The 22,290-nt window shown below is 34.6% G+C and overlaps 1 protein-coding gene across 4 annotated transcripts; it reads right to left on the bottom strand.

The window, feature by feature from the left end:
* Positions 1-5,130: 5,130 nt before the first annotated feature.
* Positions 5,131-19,507, bottom strand: LOC106716014 (protein FAM13A). Of its 4 annotated transcripts, XM_014509438.2 has the most exons (12): positions 19,377-19,507; positions 11,110-11,760; positions 10,890-10,986; positions 9,681-9,956; positions 8,921-9,092; positions 8,527-8,663; positions 7,963-8,244; positions 7,404-7,511; positions 6,668-6,895; positions 6,336-6,449; positions 5,987-6,211; positions 5,131-5,600 (listed from the first exon to the last, which is right to left on the bottom strand). In XM_014509438.2, exons 3-12 carry the CDS (start codon positions 10,911-10,913, stop codon positions 5,427-5,429), a joined length of 1,740 nt encoding a protein of 579 aa, XP_014364924.2. In that variant the 5' UTR covers positions 10,914-10,986; positions 11,110-11,760; positions 19,377-19,507; the 3' UTR covers positions 5,131-5,426. The 4 variants fall into 4 exon arrangements, with proteins under 4 accessions (XP_014364924.2, XP_014364928.2, XP_014364927.2 ...); XM_014509442.2 differs by lacking the exon at positions 10,890-10,986 and having other exon boundaries at positions 9,681-9,884; XM_014509441.2 differs by lacking the exon at positions 10,890-10,986.
* Between the last annotated feature and the right edge of the window lie 2,783 nt (positions 19,508-22,290).

The raw sequence follows: 22,290 nt of genomic DNA on the forward strand, positions 1-22,290 counted from the left end.
TCAACACCGAATGGCGAATTGTAAGCTCTTTTCTACCAGAAGATGTTTTGGAAAAGAATTACGGCAGCTCCCCTCCACCACATCCTGCTGATTAGAGCAAGTAACATCATTAAATTTAGTTCTACTTATTAATAGATTATAGAATCTAGTTTTATATAACGTCACCTAATAGACTATAATTGTTACTAATGATATTTGGTAATAAATGATTCTTTTTCGTTATTGCTTTCAATTATTAAATATTTGCAAAAATTACGAATGAAAAAACAAACTTAACTTTTATCTGTTTAGATAGAACTTTGTCAGAGGGATAGCCAACAAGTTCTCTATATGTTAATTTTTTTTTTATTTAATATTAATATCGCAATGATTTAATTACTTCTAAATCAATACATATTAATAAAATTGGAGTGTCTGTATGTAATATCAAGAAAATAAAATCATATTTCGTACATGTGATGCGTTGCTAATAACGATAAACCAATTTTCAAAATGTTTGTCCGCAAGGCCGCGTTTAGTTCCTGCCGACGAATTCGAAGTCGCCGGCGACCGCTAGTTAAACATCTCTATGAAATAATCGTTACTTGTTTACAACAGAGTTTCAATATTAATCTATATCATTAATAAGACAAACTCTGCATCGTTATGAACATAGAAATTATAGATAAACTCTTAACCTTAGGAAATCTGTACACCGTTTACACATTTTGACCGCTATAAAGGTCATTTAGTATTAAAATCATTTAAGATAATTCTAAAGTTTCGTATTATATAAATGAACAAAGAAAACATTAATTCTAATGTTTTATCTTACAAATACAAATGTTTAGATGGATGGATATTTGTTTGAAAGTATCTTGATGAAATTTGGCACAGATGTAGAACGTAGTCTGTAAAAACACATAGGCTACTTACTAAGGTTTTTTTAATTTTAGGCAGACGGAGTCGCGGGCGACAACTAGTTAAATATGAAAACAACAGAAAAGGAAAAAAAATGACTCAACGCAATAGAAACAAACTTAAAAACTAACTTTTTTAATGTAACAGTGGCGTGAAGAGCATCGCCAAACCATCCATTTTTCGAAGCTTCTTACGGCTCTTTTAACACCCTCGTAAAATTGTTTTTTTTTCCAATAATTCTAGATGACTACAGTATCCAATATCACTTTATGAACCCTGAACATATCTCAGTCTTCTTAGAATACGTCCATAAAATAACATCTTAGTGAGACTGTAACAATTAGCAGCTGTAACCTCATACATAATGGGAAGACGTCTCATCTCTCTGATGATAAGAATTATAATTCGATCTAATAGGTAATAGGGTACATGCAAACGCAGTCTTAGTCGCAATAAGACGAAATATACAAGTGACGTGACTTTCAAGTGGTTTCTTTTTAGGACACCAGCTTGGTACAGTCCCTATAGGGTTTTTTATAAACTGACTCTAATACGATGACGAGATACGGATTTTACGTAATTATCGTTCGTTTCGTCCAATTCGTGCATCTAAACAATTATTGTTTAGATGCACGAATTGGTCGGGTCGACTGTTGAAATACCACGACACAGAAGACATGCGTGATGTGGAAGCAATTCCGCGTTTCGTCTGATGAATGTGGTACCGGAGGCCTAATTTTAATCCTCTTTCCCTTCCCACCCTTTTCTTATTAGGAAAGGATGGGAAGGGCAAGTGGATTTGGCAGAAGAGGGGACGCACAGGAAGGAGAAATATTCTCTTTCTTTGCATGCGGAAGGGGTTCCGTTCATTAAAGGTAGACAACGCATCTGCATTTGCAGATGTCTATGGGCAACGGTCGCCTCGCTATTTCGGCGAATCCAGGTGGCCGTTTGATCGTTTGCCACCTATATATAAAAATAAATCACTATCACAGAATTAAAAAAAAAACAAGTCATTATTCGGTTCATTTATTTTAAACATAATATTATATGAATTACAAGACATTTTATAGAACGCTACAAGTGTTTTCTTATTTATTTTTTTAAACATGCTTATCAACAAGTTAGGCGAAACATTCGTTTGTTCTGAATTACAACTTTATACTCTTGCATAGAATAATGCATACATTGCCTAGCTATAATGTTTATAAAGTATGAAAAATATTTTAGATAATTATTACTCAATATACAGGCTTTTTATTGTATGAAAAAAAACATGCATCCATGTGATTGTTAAGTTATTTATTTCAATTAATTCATCAATTGTAAATATTTTTACACACTCGTATGTCTTTGGTTGTATGGAATAAATTATAATACGATGCTTATATATGTCTTAAATACATTACGTATGAAGTCTCCCAAACGAAACACATATAACTGATATCCGTATTTATTCAGATATTCAAATCAGTGAGAATACAAAATACGCTTATGTCCAGATAATAAAATTGATAATTTGCTTAAATTAAATGCTAAAATATTTTATTTAATACAAAATACATCCTTGATATTTTATGTAACTGAGTAATTGAATTTGCCACTGAAATTTTATAGAACGAGCATTCTATTTACATTTAACAGATTTCCTTGTATTGTCAATGAAGTCATATTTATGTAAATTCTTACACTTTTGCTCACTTATGTATTTAATTTTAAATAAAACTTATATAATTCAACTGAATACATGTAATATGCTAACGAAAAAAAAACTATGTTAAACTCAACACAATATATAACAGCTATAGAAAATCATATATAGAATCTTGTTACACAAGATAATATAATAAAATCACAGGTAAGTCCTTATGTACTAATTATGTAAATTTTAAATACAACTTATAATGTTTCCTCTCTAAGAAGATAAATATAGGAAATGTATAAGAAAGAAAATACAAAAAAGAATACACTACGAGTGGTATACACCGAGCGACGAAGCTTTACGAACTTTCATTAGTCTCTAAAGATTTCATGAGGTAAACATTTTTGTACACTGTACGTGAACGTAGCTATGACGTCATAAGTTTCCTTAATAAATTATACTGTTAAAGAAAACTTAACATTATATAATGTCGCAAAAGGACAAATAATTTACAAATAAATGAGTTTTTGTTAATAAGTCTATGCTCATAAATGTAACACCTCAACGCGCATAAAAGCTCCATAAACTTTTTCAGGCGCAACGAGTTATTTTTTTTACTTACTTACTATAAGTTGAAAGTAATAATAATTACAGATGCACGAAACTGAAAAGTTTACTGTGAGTCATGATAATTATTTTAGGTTATGTGGTGTGTGTGGCCGCAAATTACTAGAATGGCGGCCATGTACAGGTCAACGCAGCGTGGGCAGGCCTCCCGCAAGATGAACCGATGATCTGGTCAAGGTTGCGGGAGTATCCTAGATGCGGATTGCACAGGACCGATCATCCTGGCGATCTTTGGGGGAGGCCTATGCCCAGCAGTGGGCGTTACGAGGCTGAAATGATGATGATGATGTGGTTTAAATGTTGAAGTTCTTGAACATATTACATCAGTATCTTACAGTTACATAGATAGTGAAATCACTTAATATAAGATGTGTATTATTATCAGAAATTTACGATATTTCTTTGAAAAAAAATCATATTTCTTACATTTATTTTGTTCATTGATAAAAACGGTTAACCTTAAAGATAGTTACGACTAATGTTTAATATAAAATAATATATATTATTACCACATTAAATACACGTTTTATAAATCAGTTAATGTTGTTTTGTTATTTAAAAATAAGATTTCTTAAATACAAAAAGGATTGGATCCAATATTTGAAAAATAAACATAATCACAACTTGTCAATTCGAAATAACAACATAAATAATAAAAATAAACTTATTACAAGAAATTAAAACATCAAAACAGTAAAATCTTTTGTAAGAGCTTTTGGTGTAAAGATAAAGATTCACGAAAAGTAGAAATGCGTTGCACCTTGAATTAATATGTAGTTAGTAGAAAACGTAAAATATTAATAAAGTTATGTAGTCCATTTAAACAATCTTAATCAATGTAGATAATTATAACTAACAAATCAAAATCCTCTAGAATCTTAGCACTAACATTTAGTAAGAACATAGTTATTCAAATGTTTTGTACTAAATGCTCCATATATGTAGTTGCCGCACGATACGAAGTTCGAATACTTTTGACTTTTGAAACAAAATAGTCGATTACAGTTTTCATCGCCATTTTTATTATTTTCTTCCACTAATTTCACGAAATAGGGATATTTAGACGTCTTTGTACCATTGAGTACTGAATTGGAAATAACCGTAGTTAATTCCGTAGATATTGAATTGGTTTACGCCAAGCTCTTACCGATCGGCTTGATACTCTGGCCTTGCGGAGGGACGTCAGTTCCCTCTGCATCTTTTATCGTTTATACCACGGGGAGTGTTCCGAAGAACTGTTTGGAACGATTCCTGCCGCCAAGTTTCGTCATCGGACGACCCGACAGACCGCCAGGTACCATCCATACCATCTGGATGGCTGGCATTCCACAACAATGCGGTTCTCGCGAAATTTCTTGGCGCGCACGGCCGCGTTGTGGAATGGTCTGTCCTCGGCGGTATGTCCAAACCACTACGACTTAGGGTCCTTCAAGAAGCGAGCATATCTTTTTCTTAAAGGCCGGCAACGCATCTGCAATTCTCGTAGTGTTGCGGATGTCCATGGGTGTCGATGATCACTTCGGTGTTCGCGCCGCTCGTTTGCCCCCTTCTCATATAAAAAAAAGCAACTACACGATTGCACCGTACTAGTGCATCTGATTATTCAAGATGTTTGAAAAACCCCGGACCCCGAAATTGTGAATATCACTTAGTGACCTAAGGTATACTGTGCTGTTACTTAGCTGGTAATTTCATAGGACACTCTTCAAATCATTTTTTTCTCTGTTTCAAAATATAATTTAGGTTCGCATTTTCGAATGAATGTTGAATTAATCAACACGATGCGTACTAGACTTCAGTAGATAATTCTAGTTATATATTTATCATTTGGATATAATTTTTTCATCTCTAACAGGGTTCATGTTAGACATGTTAATTCTTTTAACTATTTCATTATCATATTACTAAATAAATATACCGAATTTCTACAAATTATGACAAGTTCTACTGACGTATTACGTGAATCCTCAAAATGTATCTTACTGTTTACTAAAATGTATGAAACTATTATTTGCAATCTAATTGTATTATACAAAGAATACGTCTGAAGTTAATTGCTATTGTTACATGTTACTACATATGTAATGAAAAATATGCATTGGAATTGGAATGAAATATAAATCCTAATGAAATTGCGACTGTCATATCACTTGTATTGACTCATGTTGTCTCTGTTTTTTCAAAGAGCAAGAAAGGGATGATAATATTATTGTATACAAGTGTTTCCACAGCCGAAGGGCAAAGTAAAATGTTTACTTTAAGCCTTGGATTTTTGTTTATTTATAAGTGCGTTAAGAAGCTTGATCCTGGCCTTAATCGCCTTGTAGCGAATGTATTCCTCTTCGTTGCCTTTCTTGTCGTCCTTCTGCAGTTTCCTGCTGTGCTGCTGCTCGAAGTTCACCTCGTACTCCTTGATGCCGCGACGCAGCACCTGGACACATCGATAGAAATTAGAAGAATCGCGTAATAATAACCTGGAATTGATAAATGTGGCGTCTAATTTGCAACACTTACAACAAAAGTTGGTAAAAGTCTAGATATTTAGGATTTGTTACAAGAAAGTCACCACTTCGTTTGTACATGTTTATGTTTATTCGGAGATATAATTTGTAGACCCATCTCATGACAAACATGGTAAATTGAGAAAATGGGAAAGGAATTTTTGCATCTTTACCTAAATTTTAGAAGGTTTAGGATTTAAGACATTATTCAATAGTGAGTTAAGTGATAGTAGCTAAAAAGGTAAATTATAGAATTATTATTCTCTTGTTGGCCATAAGCTTTAATCAGGTGCAATGATATCATGAAGGTGCATACACATTTGTGCAGCTTGGCCTCGGCGAGCGCGCGCGTGAGGTCGTCGAGGCCGAGGCAGTGCAGGCCGGCATTGGCCTGCTCGTCGCTGGCGGCCGACTGCGCAGACGACGAGGACGGCAGCTCCTCCCCCGCTGAGCTCGCCTCGCCCCCTTCTACTACCTCGACCCCCTCGCGCACCTCACGTCGTCGTAACGGCTGCAGATTAACTATAGCCTCTGCGGTATCCTACAATCATATTTAACGAAATTAAATTTTACCAACAAAATCTTGGTATTATAAACTAAAATTTAGATTTTGTTGCCAAATGTTCTACTTTTTGTTTTTATTACGTAAAAATATACAGACAGACCTGCGAGGAGTCGGTGGCGCGCTCCTGCGAGTCGCTGGAGCTATCAAGGCTGCTGCTGAACACGATTGCCTCGTGCTCGTGGATGGTCGCCAACTCGCCGTTTGTGCCTATTATCTAAACATTAAATTAGAAAAAATCAATCTCATTCTACGTTCTCACAATTAAAAAACTGTTCAGTGATCTTTCCTCATTTCAAATGATTTCATTTGAGCTGTGGTAACGCTAAATCTGATAGGTATACGACTATTCCATGTAGCATTTAAGTGAAACCTGCGCAGAACTATTTTTCGAAATTAAAGTGGATGTTGGATACCTATATACAGAATGCTTACAGTATCATTGCGCGTGGCGGCGAGGGCCCTCTTAACAGCTCGATACCGTTCATAGAGATGTCGGGCGGCGCCGCGGTCTGCCGAGTGCACTGGCGGGCGGCCGCGTGCTGCCTCCAGCCGCAACAGCGCGCGCTGCACGCACAGCTTCTCTGCCGACAGCTGCGCGCCCGACCACCGCGCCTCTGCCACTGAGGACCGACCGTCCATCTCACGGCATCCCTGCAGCCACTGCAACAAGTTAAATCCACGACTACTATAGTGTATCCATGGGTGTAATTTGGAAGAGATGAGGAGTCTTCTCCTGCATGATCGCCAATGTTTATTAAAATATATTTCTGTAAAATGGTAGCGCAAATAATTTTATATTACTTTACCTGACCACTCATCATGACATCACGCAAAATGAGGTACACGGTATGATCAGAAAGTAGTCGCATTGGACTTTATGGGAAGCAGATATAAATGTACATAATAAAGATAGAGAAAAGAGAGGAATGAGATTAAAGCCTCATAAGATGATACGCAGATCAATTCAATATGTTTGTTCTCTGTTGGGCCTGCATTGGTTGTCAATTTCACCTAATTTTGAAATAAAGATTTATTATTTTAGTTGTGTGTTCGTTTGATTTGATTCGTTTTTCTGTGTTTTAACAAGGTTGGGCAATTGCTTGATGGCAAAGCTTGTGCGACAAAACAATAAAAACCGGCTATTGCGTGGTGTGCCCCGTTCTCTCACCTTATCCGCACAGGCGGAGCCCAATGAGCTCCCCTCAATGTCTGCAGTGTCTTGTAACGCTACGTCATAGTGCCTACCGTTAGAGAACATTTTACACTCCTCAGCTTCCTAAAACAACATTATTAACTTGCAATACACAGAAACCTAACCAAAGGCTTTGAATATCTCATTCGCATTGTCTTGATGATTTCGACGAATTTCTAAGCTTGAACGACTTTATGTTTGTTACCCTTTACGCAAAAACTAGTACATTAATATATAACCTTATTATATCTGAATAGCAGAAAATAAAAAATATACGATTAATTAAATTGTAAATAGATCAAAACGTATCCATTTAAATAGAGAAACTAATATAGTACGCTTAGCCAGTTCTAAAAAATACAGCGATAGCATTAAGATATTTACCTAATATTTATGCGCAAGCGCAGACTAAAAAGAATCTAGATTATTTGGATATTGTGCATTATAATATTACAATTAAAATGGTAAAATATAAAAGAGTAAAAAGACAAAAGTCTTAGCTACATTATATTCATATCACAGCATTTACGTGTACCTCTTCAATATCACGGACTAGTTCAGCCATTGGTTTATCGCTGTTAAGCGCTGCGTCCAGCTTCGCATCTCTCTCCTTCTGTTGTTTAGCAGCTTTAGCTTTAAGTGCGTACTCTAATGGATCAGTTTTTATACAGCGCTTTTCTGCCTGCAGCTTGCGTAGAGTTTCGTGCATTCGCGTCAGTTGCACGTCTGTGATGCGGTCGCTAGGTGTGATGGCGCGACCGTTCTGCACCTCGTACTCGTTCTCATACTTTGCAATGTTCTTCTTTAAGACGCTTATCTGAAAATTAAGAATGTTATTTAATGATCTGTTTAGGATTAAATTATATTTATATTACATCGATATCCCTTTTCTGTAAGCTCAAACAGAAGTGACGAGGGCTTAGTCTCGACCTCAAGGGTGAAGAATGAGGAATAGACAGAGGGAGAGAGTGTAATTACGCTAGACTCTAAACTAAGTATACTCAACATGTCACAATCCCTTACAAATGATAATTAGAATATAGCGTAGTCCGTAGACGTTTAACACGATAGATCAAATCAAATGAGAAATAGCGTTTACCTTCTTATTGATTTTGTCTAGCCGTCGGTCAGCAGTGGGCTGGACGCGCCGCGGCGCCACGCTGCGCTCGTCGCGTCGCGCGTGCTCCACCTCCTCGTGCCGGCCGACGTTTTCCAGCTGCTCCAACTCTGGGCCCACTAAAAATTACATAACATCTTTGTTGATGGCAATTTGTACGGGGACACCTTACTGATTCACAGTTGAGGTGCCACAGCCAAAGGAGTTAAAAACTGATAACTGTCCTTTCAAAATTCTAGCGGTATTTTGGACCTTTCGTCATCACGTTTTAAAAACTGGAACTAGATAATTGATCCTGAGAGTGCCGGGATGAAATGGGGATGAGGTATTTAACCGGTAAAATCCATGTTGCACCTCTATTAAAACTATAGCTTACATTCTGGCTTCTGAACAAGACACTCATAATGTGGTGGTGTATCGCAGCGGACATCATCGTGGAAGATCTCGTTCTCTTTGGGTTGTCGTGGTATACGGGCGGGAGGGCGGCGACGCTTGCCACCCAGCTGTGGACGACGTGCGCGGGACAGACGCTCTGCGCGACGCTCCGACTGCACAGTAACACGATACTTAATGTATGATTTCTTAAATTTTGACAGTTAAGTTACTTGTGGCTTATTGTTAAGCAATTGCTAAGCAGAGATTTTATCAAAACAATCCCATATGGCGTGATGTGAATGTAACTTTGTGAAGCAGCAGAGATTCGAACACTTGCTTGTAATTCTATGTATTTCGTAGTATTTTAACAAGAGGTAAAATTTCCGGCAAACTTCTTGAACTGACTTTAAATGCGCAAAAGTGAATATTTTTCTTGTTTGGTAAGCACACACGACGTTCTTACGGTGAAGGAAAACATCGTGATGCAACCTGCACATATCTGATAAGAAATTCAATGCTATGTGTGAAGTCAACCAACCCGCACTTGGCCAGCGTGGTTGACTATGGCCTAGTCACCCCTAAATTGGGGTAGGCTCCGAGCCCCTCGGTGGGGACGTATAGTGAGCTGATGATGATGAAGCACACAGCATAATAATAAAATTATTGTTACATTTTCGGTGTAGGTGAACGCGAACCTCCCCTGACTACTGCACCTGACATTCATGTTCAAGAAATTTGCGTTTATCTGTACAGTCAGAGACCTCAATACGGTTGTGGTCGTGTAGCGGCGGTGGCGGGGGCAGCGGGGCCAGCGGCGGCTGGGGCTGGGCGCGCTCCTCGCTGTGCGGCCGCCGCTCCTTGCGCTCGTGCGCGCAGCCAGAGTCGCGGCGCTCGCGTCGTTTGCGCGCCTCACGCTCACACTCGGGTGCTGCCATATCTTCCGTCTTCTCCCGCTCCCGCTCGCACTGCGCACGCCACCCGGTCTCAGATATTACTACCCGCCGCTCGCTCGAGCACTCTGTGCTGTGCCCGTAGCCCTAACCATAGCCAATTCTGTTAGTGTCTGTCAGTGTACAGTCATATGAAATATATGTTTTTTTTTTTGTGTAATTGTATGGTTCAAAAATGCGTTGATATTTAAAGTCTTTTCATAATTCTAAAATCTCGTAATCCGACTAAAGTATAACAAAATTAAGTTTGACTTCAATCATAGGAATACGAAATTTTTTTATCAAATAATTTTTTTAAGTAGATATTAACTACATAAATCGCTATTTCTACTCGTCTGTACTATATTAAACGTAACTAATGAATACAAGTATTTTATGATGTTAAAAAGCAATATTTTTTATGATTTTTATCGCATTTTTGAACCTTTACAAGTGACAAAGCTATATTTCAATTGCATGTTATGAAAAACTTATTATCATGTGAATTAGTGTCATTAAAATATATACATAATTGCGAAAAATTAGGTACATAAAATAACATAGTTGTCTTTACATGTTGAAAAATTTACAGACGATTCTCGCTGAAAAGCAATAATGTTTAGTGTTGCCAATTTATTTAATTTTATATTTTTTTTATAATAAAAGCTAATACAAAATTTACTACCTCGGGATCTCGAACATTTGTGTATGAAATAGAAAAGGGTGACTGGTAAAGTGGTACGAAAAATATTGAATCGAGAAACTAAATATCAACTTTTTTTTTTATTGTATTCTACATCTACATTTTATGTTCCTTGTTATGTCGCTCTAGTTATAATAGAGTACTGTACACTGTAATTTTGTATATTTCTTTATTAATTTATGATAGTTTATTTACTTTTCCAGTACCCTTAAATAATTGCGCAAGCGTTCAAAAATATTAAGCTTATAAAGATATTTTATATGTCCAAAAAATTAACTTGTGATATCTACTAAAACAATTTATGATTCTAACCCCGCTGCCTAATGCTTCACAAGTACCTGAGTAACTTCCAACAGTATCATGATCGCTTCAGGCTAAGTTAACACTTGTAACTAAATCCCACAATTTCCAAAAGTTTTCGGCCGTTATGCGTTTCTGAAAAAGCATCAATAGCTCATGCAGTCGGCGCCCTCTACAATATACTAGAAATTGTCTGCTAACCTTACAATATCTTAATATTAAGTATTCAATATAATTTATAATTATCAAGACACTTACAATACAGTATCTTGCAGCCTCTACAATGGTGTCCAAGATTCTAGAAAAATTGTATCTGCGGCTGGCCAGGGTCGAGTGAACGGGGCCCGCTTTTAGGCAAAACCCCTTCCACAATCCGCGACCGCTATCAGAACAAATAAACTATTGCTTATCCCTTGATGTAAAACAAAATGAAAGAAACAAAACGTAACGGTGGATCATAAACGCGCGCCGTTTTGGCGGAACACTTAATTCTACACTGGAATTTCACAGCTAGTAGTTTGAAAATAACAGATTTATTTGATTATATCACTCTGCACTGGCATATCTCGATCACGGCACATAGTTTAGTGACGTCACTTATAGTTTTATAAAAATCGTCCAGAATACAATTTACGGTTGCTTCAGAAAATGCGTCGACACCAGTCTATAATTTAGCATTGATATTTGAAATATGTAGTTAGAGTCCTTAGCTCCTACAAGCTGTTCTCAATTCTCATGCTTCCCATTTTGTTGGTTTTTCTTATCGGGATAGTTGAAAATATGGAATATTTAATCTTCGTTCAGTTATTGTCTATCATTATTTAATCGTCGGCTTTGATTATTCCAAATGAAGTCAATAGATTTTTGATTAGTTGATAAAATCTTCTCTGTTTTCATATGTCACTTAATCTGAAACAAGAAAGTTATTAATGGTAATTATAATTCCATGTAAACCGTCGTTATTGGATGATCTGCTTATATTGCGCAACTCGCAACACAACTAAATAAAATTAATATAATAAGGCTCTCTACACGTAGTAAATAATTATCTACGAAATGACGAAGTAAACAAGACAAATTATGTCTTAAACATAAATGGATTGCAGTAAATACACAAATCTTTGCCCCAAAATTTTGGCATATTTTCAAGGATCGATTCTTATTACGTTTAAAACTGATTATAAAGGTTCATTTAGACATAAGTCGGAATCGTACGAACAACGTTCGGCAAACGCTTCAGAGCGAGACAAACGTATAGGAATTCATGAAAGCGCTATACTGCTACTGACGTCATCGCCGGACAGTTCGAACTGTACGTACGATCCCGGCTTATGTCTAAATGAACCTTAACAGCGGGATACTGAATGTGTTTTACGATGCAGTAAATTAGTAGTTTTATTTATAGAACGGTACTTCATTAAACAACTAACGAAACGTACTTTATACTACGTCAATATTTAACTGCTTGTAAAGAAACACTTGTACATATTTATAACTAACTAGCTTTTACCCGCGACTCCGTCCGCGCGGAATAAAAAAAATGCACACAAGATAAAAAAAAGTTCCTATGTCCGTCTCCTAGTTCTAAGCTACCTCCCCATCAATTTTCAGCTAAATCAGTTCGACCGATCTTGAGTTATAAATAGTGTAACAAACACAACTGTCTTTTATATATAGGTATATAGATTATGAATATTCAAATATAGTTTGTTTTTTTATGTTAGAGAAGGTACACTGTGGTAAAATGAGGAAAAGAAATATCAGTTTAGTATTATTTCAAGTATCCTGATATTTGTCATTAAATCATGCTAATTAAATTTGTTCCACTTTCCGGTTGCTGATTGAACTGAAATTTTACACAGCTGTATAAATCGCGTGACAATATTATGATGACATGGTGTTGATCTGATCATGGAGCTGGAAGGTGGCCATAGGAACTTCGTATTGAAACGATACAACCTCATCGAGTTTGGATTCGTTTGAATCATCTGTACGAATAATTTGACTTATTGAAATTTTTATTTCATTTACTTAACAAAAACATTTTAAAAGCTTCAAACTTTCGTGGTTTTTACTAATATACTGTTCGTAAGTAACGGGATTCTTACCACGATTATAAGGATTAGGGAGCTCAAACAGCCTAATCGTGGTAAGAATCCCATTTCTCACGAACAGTGTATATTTGAAAAGCTGTTTTTAAAAGTTTTTCTTTTCATTATTTTTAAATTCATTAGCCGTATTGGTAGGTTATGTACAGTCAGCTTCATAAATATAGTGGCAGTCAAGATATCCAAATTTATAGGAACACCTAAAGTGATCAATTATATAAGTACAACCAAAGTCATCAAATTAATTGAAGCATCCACTCTGCTCAAAAACATCGGAGCGTTCACATCGTCATATATATAAGTGCATTCAAAGTGCCCATAATTATAGTAACAGACAGAGCGTCAATAGTAACGAAGCATCGAAAGTATGCAAAAATATCGTAACATTTGACAAAATTGAACTCTATCTCTATTGACTTAAGATACACTTTGAAATATACTACATCTGTTAAATTCATTTGACGCTTTGTATCAACATAATGGGTTGTCCAATAAGTTCGTTCCGATTTTCAATAGTTATCTTAGAATAGACCCGAATATATTACAATTATTGAAAACATATGACATGTTTACATAACACATACATACTAAAAAGGGTAACTTCAGCCATATTTTGTCAAATGGTAGGACACGATTCGTTCTTTTCTATCAGTTTTATAAAAACTGATTGACTTAATTTTTGCCGAAATACATAAGACGTTTTGCTATAAAATCGATCAAATATAATTTAAAAGACGTATGCCAAAACTAAAGGGCCTTTAAAATTTCTCTTAAAAATGAGCACGAACTTATCGGACAACCCAACATTTTTCTTCTTATAACTATATATATATTATAACGCTTAAAATTTATAAATTTACGATACATGACAGATACCTAATCTATATATATAAAAGAAAGTCGTGTTAGTTACACTATTTATAACTCAAGAACGGCTGAATCGATTTGACTGAAAATTGGTGGGCAGGTAGCTTAGAACCAGGAAACGGACATAGGATAATTTTTACCCCGTTTTCTTTTTTTTTTTTATTCCGCGCGGACGGAGTCGCGGGGTAAAGCTAGTCTATATATATAAAAGAAACTTGTGTTAGTTACACCATTTATAACTCAAGAACGGCTGAATCGATTTGACTGAAAATTGGTAGACAGGTAGCTTAGAACCAGGAAACGGACAGGATAATTTTTACCCCGTTTTCTTTTTTTTTTATTCCGCGCGGACGGAGTCGCTGGAAAAAGCTAGTAAGTAATATCAAATTTTATTCTGTCACAATATGTGCTAGTTTCAGTGTTTTACTATTTTCGCCGCAGTACGTAAGTTTAATGGTTCGAATCCCAGGCATACAAGGTTTTTTTATTTTTCAATATTATCAATATATGTATAGAGCTTAATTTTTTTAATGAAAAGGAAAAGTCTAGTAATTTACTTAGAATATGTTTTTTACTTAACAAAAACAATTTTAAATTTTTATTTTTGGGGTATTAAATATTTAAATAAAATTAATAACGATTAGGTTCGGCCATCTCGGGATAAAGCGAGTGGGCGGAGAGTGTTTTCACTTGTCATTGCGGTCATTGAAATTGAATTATACTCGTATATCCATATCCTTGAAATACACTTTGAAAGTATACAACTTCTGTTAAATTAATTGACAATTTGTATCAAAATATTTTTCTCTTACTGTTAGGTATCTTCAGTCTGGTGGCAGTAGAATTTTCCAAACATAGATTTATTACACGTATTCGATGTCGCCAGTGACAGTCCGTGCGGAATTAAATGACGAAACTTACAATAACAAACGTGAACAATAAAAAAAGCATGCTAATGACGTCTCGGTTAAAAAAAAGGACAAGGAATATTGAGGTTCCTTAAGTTTTAAAGATGTCGAATAGTAACCAATAATTGTTGCGATAAAGTTCAATTTTATATAACGCTTTGATAATAACATTAAAAACCTTAAAAATGTAAAATTAAGTTTGGGATTCGAATCGCCAAAACTGCGTATTACAGCGAGCAATTAAGCCGTAAGGCCAAACTGGCATATATGGCGACAAATTAAAATTTGATATTGCTTATCTATGTAGTATCTGTCATGCGGGACGTAAACTTGTAGTAAATAGCAAAAAAAATGTTTTGATATAAAATGTCAAATGAATTTAACAGAAGTAGTATATTTCAAAGTGTATCTTAAGTCAATAGAAGAGATAGAGTTCAATTTTGTCAAATGTTACGATATTTTTGCATACTTTCGATGCTTCGTTACTATTGACGCTATGTCTGTTACTATAATTATGGGCACTTTGAATGTACTCATATATATGACGATGTGAACGCTCCGATGTTTTTGAGCAGAATGGATGCTTCAATTAATTTGATGACTTTGGTTGTACTTATATAATTGATCACTTTAGGTGTTCCTATATATTTGGATATCTTGACTGCCACTATATTTATGAAGCTGACTGTACCTACTATCGGAACATTCCTAATCTATATATATAAAAGAAAGTCGTGTTAGTTACACCATTTATAACTCAAGAACGGCTGAATCGATTTGACTGAAAATTGGTGGGCAGGTAGTTTAGAACCAGGAAACGGACATAGGATAATTTTTACCCCGTTTTCTATTTTTTTTTTATTCCGCGCGGACGGAGTCGCGGGTAAAAGCTAGTCTATATATATAAAAGAAAGTCGTGTTAGTTACACTATTTATAACTCAAGATCGGTCGAACTGATTTAGCTGAAAATTGATGGGGAGGTAGCTTAGAACTAGGAGACGGACATAGGAACTTTTTTATCTTGTGTGCATTTTTTTATTCCGCGCGGACGAAGTCGCGGGTAAAAGCTAGTAATATTTATGAAAGAAAGTCGTGTTAGGTACACTATTTAGAACTCAAGATCGGTCGAACTGATTTAGCTGAAAATTGATGGGGAGGTAGCTTAGAACTAGGAGACGGACATAGGAACTTTTTTATCTTGTGTGCATTTTTTTATTCCGCGCGGACGAAGTCGCGGGTAAAAGCTAGTAATATTTATGAAAGAAAGTCGTGTTAGGTACACTATTTAGAACTCAAGATCGGTCGAACTGATTTAGCTGAAAATTGATGGGGAGGTAGCTTAGAACTAGGAGACGGACATAGGAACTTTTTTTTATCTTGTGTGCGTTTTTTTTATTCCGCGCGGACGAAGTCGCGGGTAAAAGCTAGTTGGAAATAGTATAACAAACATTACAATGGGTTGTTAGATGTCAAATCATAACAAAAGATGACACAAGTCCTCCGGCGCCGCGCCGTTGATATACTATTGTACTTAAGAATTCTAATATTAAAGCAGTTGCTCCCATTCTTAAATGAAATCGGACAAATGTAAGTCATATCAATTCACCCAATAATATGTTAAATTGTGTTTTTACTAAATTGTCGTATTCAACATGTAAAGAATCATTACACATTTAGCTTCAATATTATGATGTAGTTAATAAATAAGTATATCGTAAATGGTAAAAACCTGCATATCTTTATGACTTAAGTCATAGAACTAGGTAACCGCGTCTGCACCTAAAAACTATAACAATCTTACTAATATTATAAATGCGAAAGTTTAAGTTCAAAAGTAAGATGGATGGATGGATTGTTATAACGTATCTCCAGAACATCTAAACTAATCTCGCTGTAACTTGGCATGTAGAACATAGTCTGGAAGAATACATACTTTACTAAGTTTTTTTTTATCCGTGTCGTGGAGGTCGTGAATGACAGCTGTATGTTTATATACATATATTTTGTCATTAAAAAATCACTGGTATATAATGTAGTAGTATATAAATAAATCAACGTCAACAAAACAATGTGATTATGTAACATAGTAATTCAATACACAATACGAGTCGAGTTTCAACATTTGCACAATCTCACATCCGACGCGTAATTAGCACGCGTCAGTTAATGTGTTGACTATTTATATAACAATATGGAAGCACTGTATGTAAAACGGTGTTTAATTTCGGATTTCTAGATTCTATATTCGTATCCGATCAAATTAAATTGAAAACATATAAATACAAAATGTTTTTCTTGACCGTTTTTCTAAGCAGACTACTCTTTTTGGTAGTATAAAATGTTTAAAAAAAATTTGACGGATAGTGAAAAAGATACAAATTAGAATGGCGGTAGTTTCGATCTTTAATATAATTGAAAAAAAAAACCTTAACTTTACTTAACCTGTAATAAGATATGTAAGGCTAAGAAAAAGCGTCAATAGAAAACACATATTGCGTCATATTTTGACCTACGTAGCGGCTTTCGTAGCAAGTTCTACGTAGTTGCTACGAACTTTCGTTTGACTTGATGAGCTTATTGTCTACTATAGTGGTATTAACAAATGATGAAACTTTACTTTTTTCGTGATATTAAGGTTTAGTTGATTTTATTTAAATCTTACATTAAAGTTTTTTTCTTTATATGTACTTTTTATAAATTGCCCTACTAAAATTCTTCTGCAGTACTAATGTAACAACCTACTACGCCTTTAACAATAGGTATTGCTTTACGTCATCTAATCTTATTGATTCATAAGGTACAGCTTTCTCATTAGTCATCCCATCTAAAAATATTTACTATTTTGAAATTTAATATTCTATACCGAACCCAAAAATATATTATGTACTTAGTATATACGACGATTATATACATCGATTGTAACTTTTATTTCAGGCACTAAAGCTTTTAAAACACGAAATCTATATAGACATGTATACTTTTACGACATAGATTGAACTTGATCCAAATTTATGGCAAAACGCCAACATTTTCAACGTTGCATTGCAAAAATTTTGAGCTAACGAATACATTTTATGCACACATTGCTCTTTTGTATGCCACGGCACAATTTTTTTAACTTTCTTAAGCTAAAAGTCAATATTACTTGAAATAAAAAATACTACATATTCAAATTTCAGGAAAGAAAACATTCATCTATTTACATAAACTATAATATTTATTTATACGCTACAAAATTATTAGGCTCGATATATTTAAAGGGTTTATACTCGTACACAAAATGATACAATCTCTCACAACTTTATAAAGATAATAAAAAAAACTTTCTCCTTGCAAACTGCTGTCAGCTTGTATTAAATATTTAGGTGGTGTTCAAAGACTTGTTATGTCTACACTGAACATAACTGCGCAGTACTCATTGTTACATACGCAAACATGTCTGCAGATACAAGACATAAAAAAACATATAAAAGAAATATAGACGACTGTCGCAAGTTGTTTAATGTACTCGCTAAAAACGCTTAACCCTTAATTAGTGAAATTATAAAACTACCTTACAATAAATTTTTTTGAAAAGCCGTTTTGAATAAGGGCTCTTAGACTAAGGAAAAATCACAATCTACATTTTGACCATCTTCCTTTTCTCTCTTCTTCTTCTTATTCTAAGTAAAATAGCAGTCTTTTATTGTTGTCAAATGGTAAGTCTCACTTAATTTAAATTAAGTATGAATAATGTACACTAAGGGTTTCTTTTCAGTACCAAATTAGAGAGTATGAATGAGGCAGAAAGTAACAATAGCAAGTACTGCGTAGTAATATTCCATTCAGGTATGTAATTTAATAACAGATTGGATGTTTAACATAATCTGTTTTTATAAAAGAACAATAAAAAAGCGGTTTCTCGGTCTACAATTAAAATTTATATTAACATCTTGAGTATTTGCGATGATGTCTGACCCGATTTTCATCCGGGTTCGACGTTCGCGTGGGCGTGTCGCATATCCGTGCGGTAAGAGCTTGAGCAGTAATAAATTACTGTTGTTGACTATTTGTAATACTTTGATTTTTTATAACATTTGACGACATCATATTATTTTGAATTGTTACAAGAACATACTACGTATTTTTTTAATTAGATTAAAATTTAGAATAATATTAAAAAATAAATATAAAATTACTTTTATTCAAAACATTTTTAACTATTTTAAAAGATAAATATTTTAATACTTTTATACGATTGCAATACGATTGCAAAATTAAAAAGTAACTCTCCATTTATTTTATACTAGCTTTTACCTGCGACTCCATCCGCGCGGAATAAAAAATAGTAAACGGGGTAAAAATTATCCTATGTCCGTTTCCTGGTTCTAAGCTACCTGCCCACCAATTTTCAGTCAAATCGATTCAGCCGTTCTTGAGTTATAAATAGTGTAACTAACACGACTTTCTTTTATATATATAGATTTTTAAAATAGTTATCACTTTCATCAGCGGTTTTTTTAAATTGTACAATGTAAAAATAGTTAAACTTAAATTAAAGCTGTCAAAAATTTATTTATAAATCCTAAAATCGATTTCATAATTTTAAAAAATAATATAAAAACGGAATTTAGTTAGATGGAAGGGAAGAAAGGTACTTACCGCATTTGTGGATACAGACAAATCACAATTTTCTTGTCTTCTGACGGATTTGGTAAACAAGGAAGTGATGTCAGATCACGGAATGGCGTCGCAAAGAAAATGGCGGATGAAAATGTCCGTCCGCGCGCGCCAGCCGAGAGTGACTGAAAGGAGGTTGGGCGGAGCTACCTAAATAGTGTTGTACTATTACTTTATCGATATGACGGTATGTATCGATAAACAGGAACCTAATTATCTTTTATTCCCCAGCGTTTTCTAATGAGTAGATTTAAAAGACTATGTAAAGATTTTGTATGATGAGAAAACATTTTTTCAACATCTTATGAAACAATTTTTGGAACAACAATTTACTATTTCTCGTATTTGGACAGGATGAATAAAATAAAAATAGGAACATAATAAATATAAACAAAGTAATCGATAAAATTGATATCAGGACATCACTGTTAACTGAAACGTAAACAAAGGAGCGCACGCCGGCCGGCGCGACCTCTACCGGAGGATGGGGAGAAAGCTTCTGTAAAGCCTGAACCAATCAATTCCTCCTCGACATGGAACCCATTTCGTCTAATAATAAGAACAAGTCAAACAAAAAAATTAACAAATAGTCCAGTCATTTTAGTAAGTTCACCTCGGAATTCGAGATACCCAGCTGTAAGTCTGTAAATACTTGTATATTGACACCCTAAAAGTTGTCTCAAAACCTACATATGGTAGGGTGTAAGCAACTATTAAATTTCAAGGTCAAAAGTCACAAAAATCGGTTTTTTGCGCTATTTTTGGAAATATCTCATTTCCTATGGGTTTTTTGCTATTTCTATTTCTTATCAATGTTGTAGAATACAAAAGTCTCTACAAATTTTGTTTAAAATTTTTTTTTATACGGTGAACCGTTTTCGAGATAGAGGGCGGAGAGCGCGCGGTCACAGCATCACTTCAGCCTCCGGTCGAAAACGCGCCATATAGTTGATGAACTATCAATAAATCAATTATTATAAATATATTTGTCAATTTTTATTAACTTTTATATTATATTTTATTATTTTTCCTAACTTATCCACATTTTATTCAGTATTAATTTACTTAACAACACTTACCTGCCCATGTAATTGCAGAATTGTTAATGAAAATATAGGAATTATATTTGAATTTTAACCTAATTAATATTAATAACTTCTTACATGATGAAAAAAAAACAAATAAATTATGAATTAATCATTTCATTAAAAAATATCATTGAATACATTAATTTTTATTGAAAGTAAAAAAAATGGAATAATGGGTACAAAAACTACAATTTATAATTTTAATCATCTTCTTCCTCTTCATCGTCGTCTTCTGGCTGCTGGTAAATTTCAAACTGGTCTTCATTATCGTCTTCAACGGCATTTGTCTCAAGTTCTTCCATGATTTCTGGGTCAAAGGTTCCATCTTCGTTAATGTCGCTCTGAATGTTGAGACAAGCTTGCCCATTACATTGGCCACAAGTTAAAGAGTATTGCAAGCCCGCTTTCCTGCATCCGCATCGCGAACCACAGCCACTCTTGCAGTTGCAGAAAATTGTATTTAGCAAATCTTCTGGAGCAGGTGGTAAAATTGTCATGATAGGCTCCAGAAAATCGTGTCGCATTGCCCAACCACATACCTGGGGTTCCAAATCATGTCCTAACCAAGTTTGAACTTGATAATATACACGGTTGAAATGTTGATGAGCAGCTGCACTTGTTGGTGGAATATTTGAAAGCTGCACAGGTTTATTAAGTTTTGTAGACTTGACGTAATGCATGTAACGAAGATGATCGAGACTTTTCACAGATTTCGGAGCATTATAGACTGCCAATAAGGTTTGAGTTCCACTCTCTAATAATTTCTGGGCCGAACAATTTTCTTCCTCAAATGCTGCAGCTAGTTCATCCAAATTTGTCAGTAATTAATTAATTTGACAAATATATTTATAATAATTGATTTATTGATAGTTCATCAACTATATGGCGCGTTTTCGACCGGAGGCTGAAGTGATGCTGTGACCGCGCGCTCTCCGCCCTCTATGTCGAAAACGGTTCACCGTATAAAAAAAAATTTTAAACAAAATTTGTAGAGAATTTTGTTTTCTACAATATTGAAAAGAAATACAAATAGCAAAAAACCCATAGGAAATGAGATATTTCCAAAAAAAGCGCGAAAAACCGATTTTTATAACCTTTGACCTTGAAATTTAATAGTTGCTTACACCCTACCATATGTAGGTTTTGAGACAACTTTCAGGGTGTCAATATACAAGTATTTACAGACTTACAGCTGGGTATCTCGAATTCCGAGATTCTTACCTAATTTTAGCTTAAATGACTGGACTAAAAGGCATAACAGGAATTATATAACACTTTTATTTGGTCGTTCCAATTTTATTTTATTTTATAACATTATTTAACTATTAGTTAGTCACTATAGTCTGGAAGAACACATAGGTTACTTATTTTTTCTTAATTCCGTGTGGACGGTGTTGCGGGCGACAGCTAGTATTTTATATTTCGTACCTTTCGTCTAAGAACTTGTTAAACATTTATTTTTGATGAGTTGTCTTTATGTTATCGTAATCATTATTGATATTATGTAAATATATATATGATTTAAATGGCTTCATGGTTTTAACATAAGCTATAACTTAAGACGCTGCCTTCACTTGGCATCGTATAAAAATATATTTCAGGTTAAGTAAATTATAAATTGAGGATGCGGTATCATAAAATTTCAAGACTCTACACCCATAGGAATAGTTTGGGCTATTTGTTGCTGTATCAGTTCTTACTTACAGAATAATCTGGATACAAAAAAGTTAGTGATTGTTTAAAAAAACTCTAGGTAAAAATAAGGTCTGGCCAAATGTAATTAATTGTCATTAGATGAATTATCGCTG

The sequence above is a fragment of the Papilio machaon genome, chromosome 6, assembly GCF_912999745.1.
Source record: "Papilio machaon chromosome 6, ilPapMach1.1, whole genome shotgun sequence".
Classification (NCBI taxonomy): Eukaryota; Metazoa; Arthropoda; class Insecta; order Lepidoptera; family Papilionidae; genus Papilio; species Papilio machaon.

Excerpts from the sequence above, each read along its gene's own strand:
- LOC106716014 (XM_014509438.2), bottom strand. The coding sequence starts at position 10,913 with ATGATACTGTTGGAAGTTACTCAG. Across the intron at positions 8,245-8,526 it reads TAGACAAAATCAATAAGAAG|ATAAGCGTCTTAAAGAAGAA; the intron begins GTAAACGCTATT and ends CTTAATTTTCAG. Across the intron at positions 6,212-6,335 it reads GCGCCACCGACTCCTCGCAG|GATACCGCAGAGGCTATAGT; the intron begins GTCTGTCTGTAT and ends ATATGATTGTAG.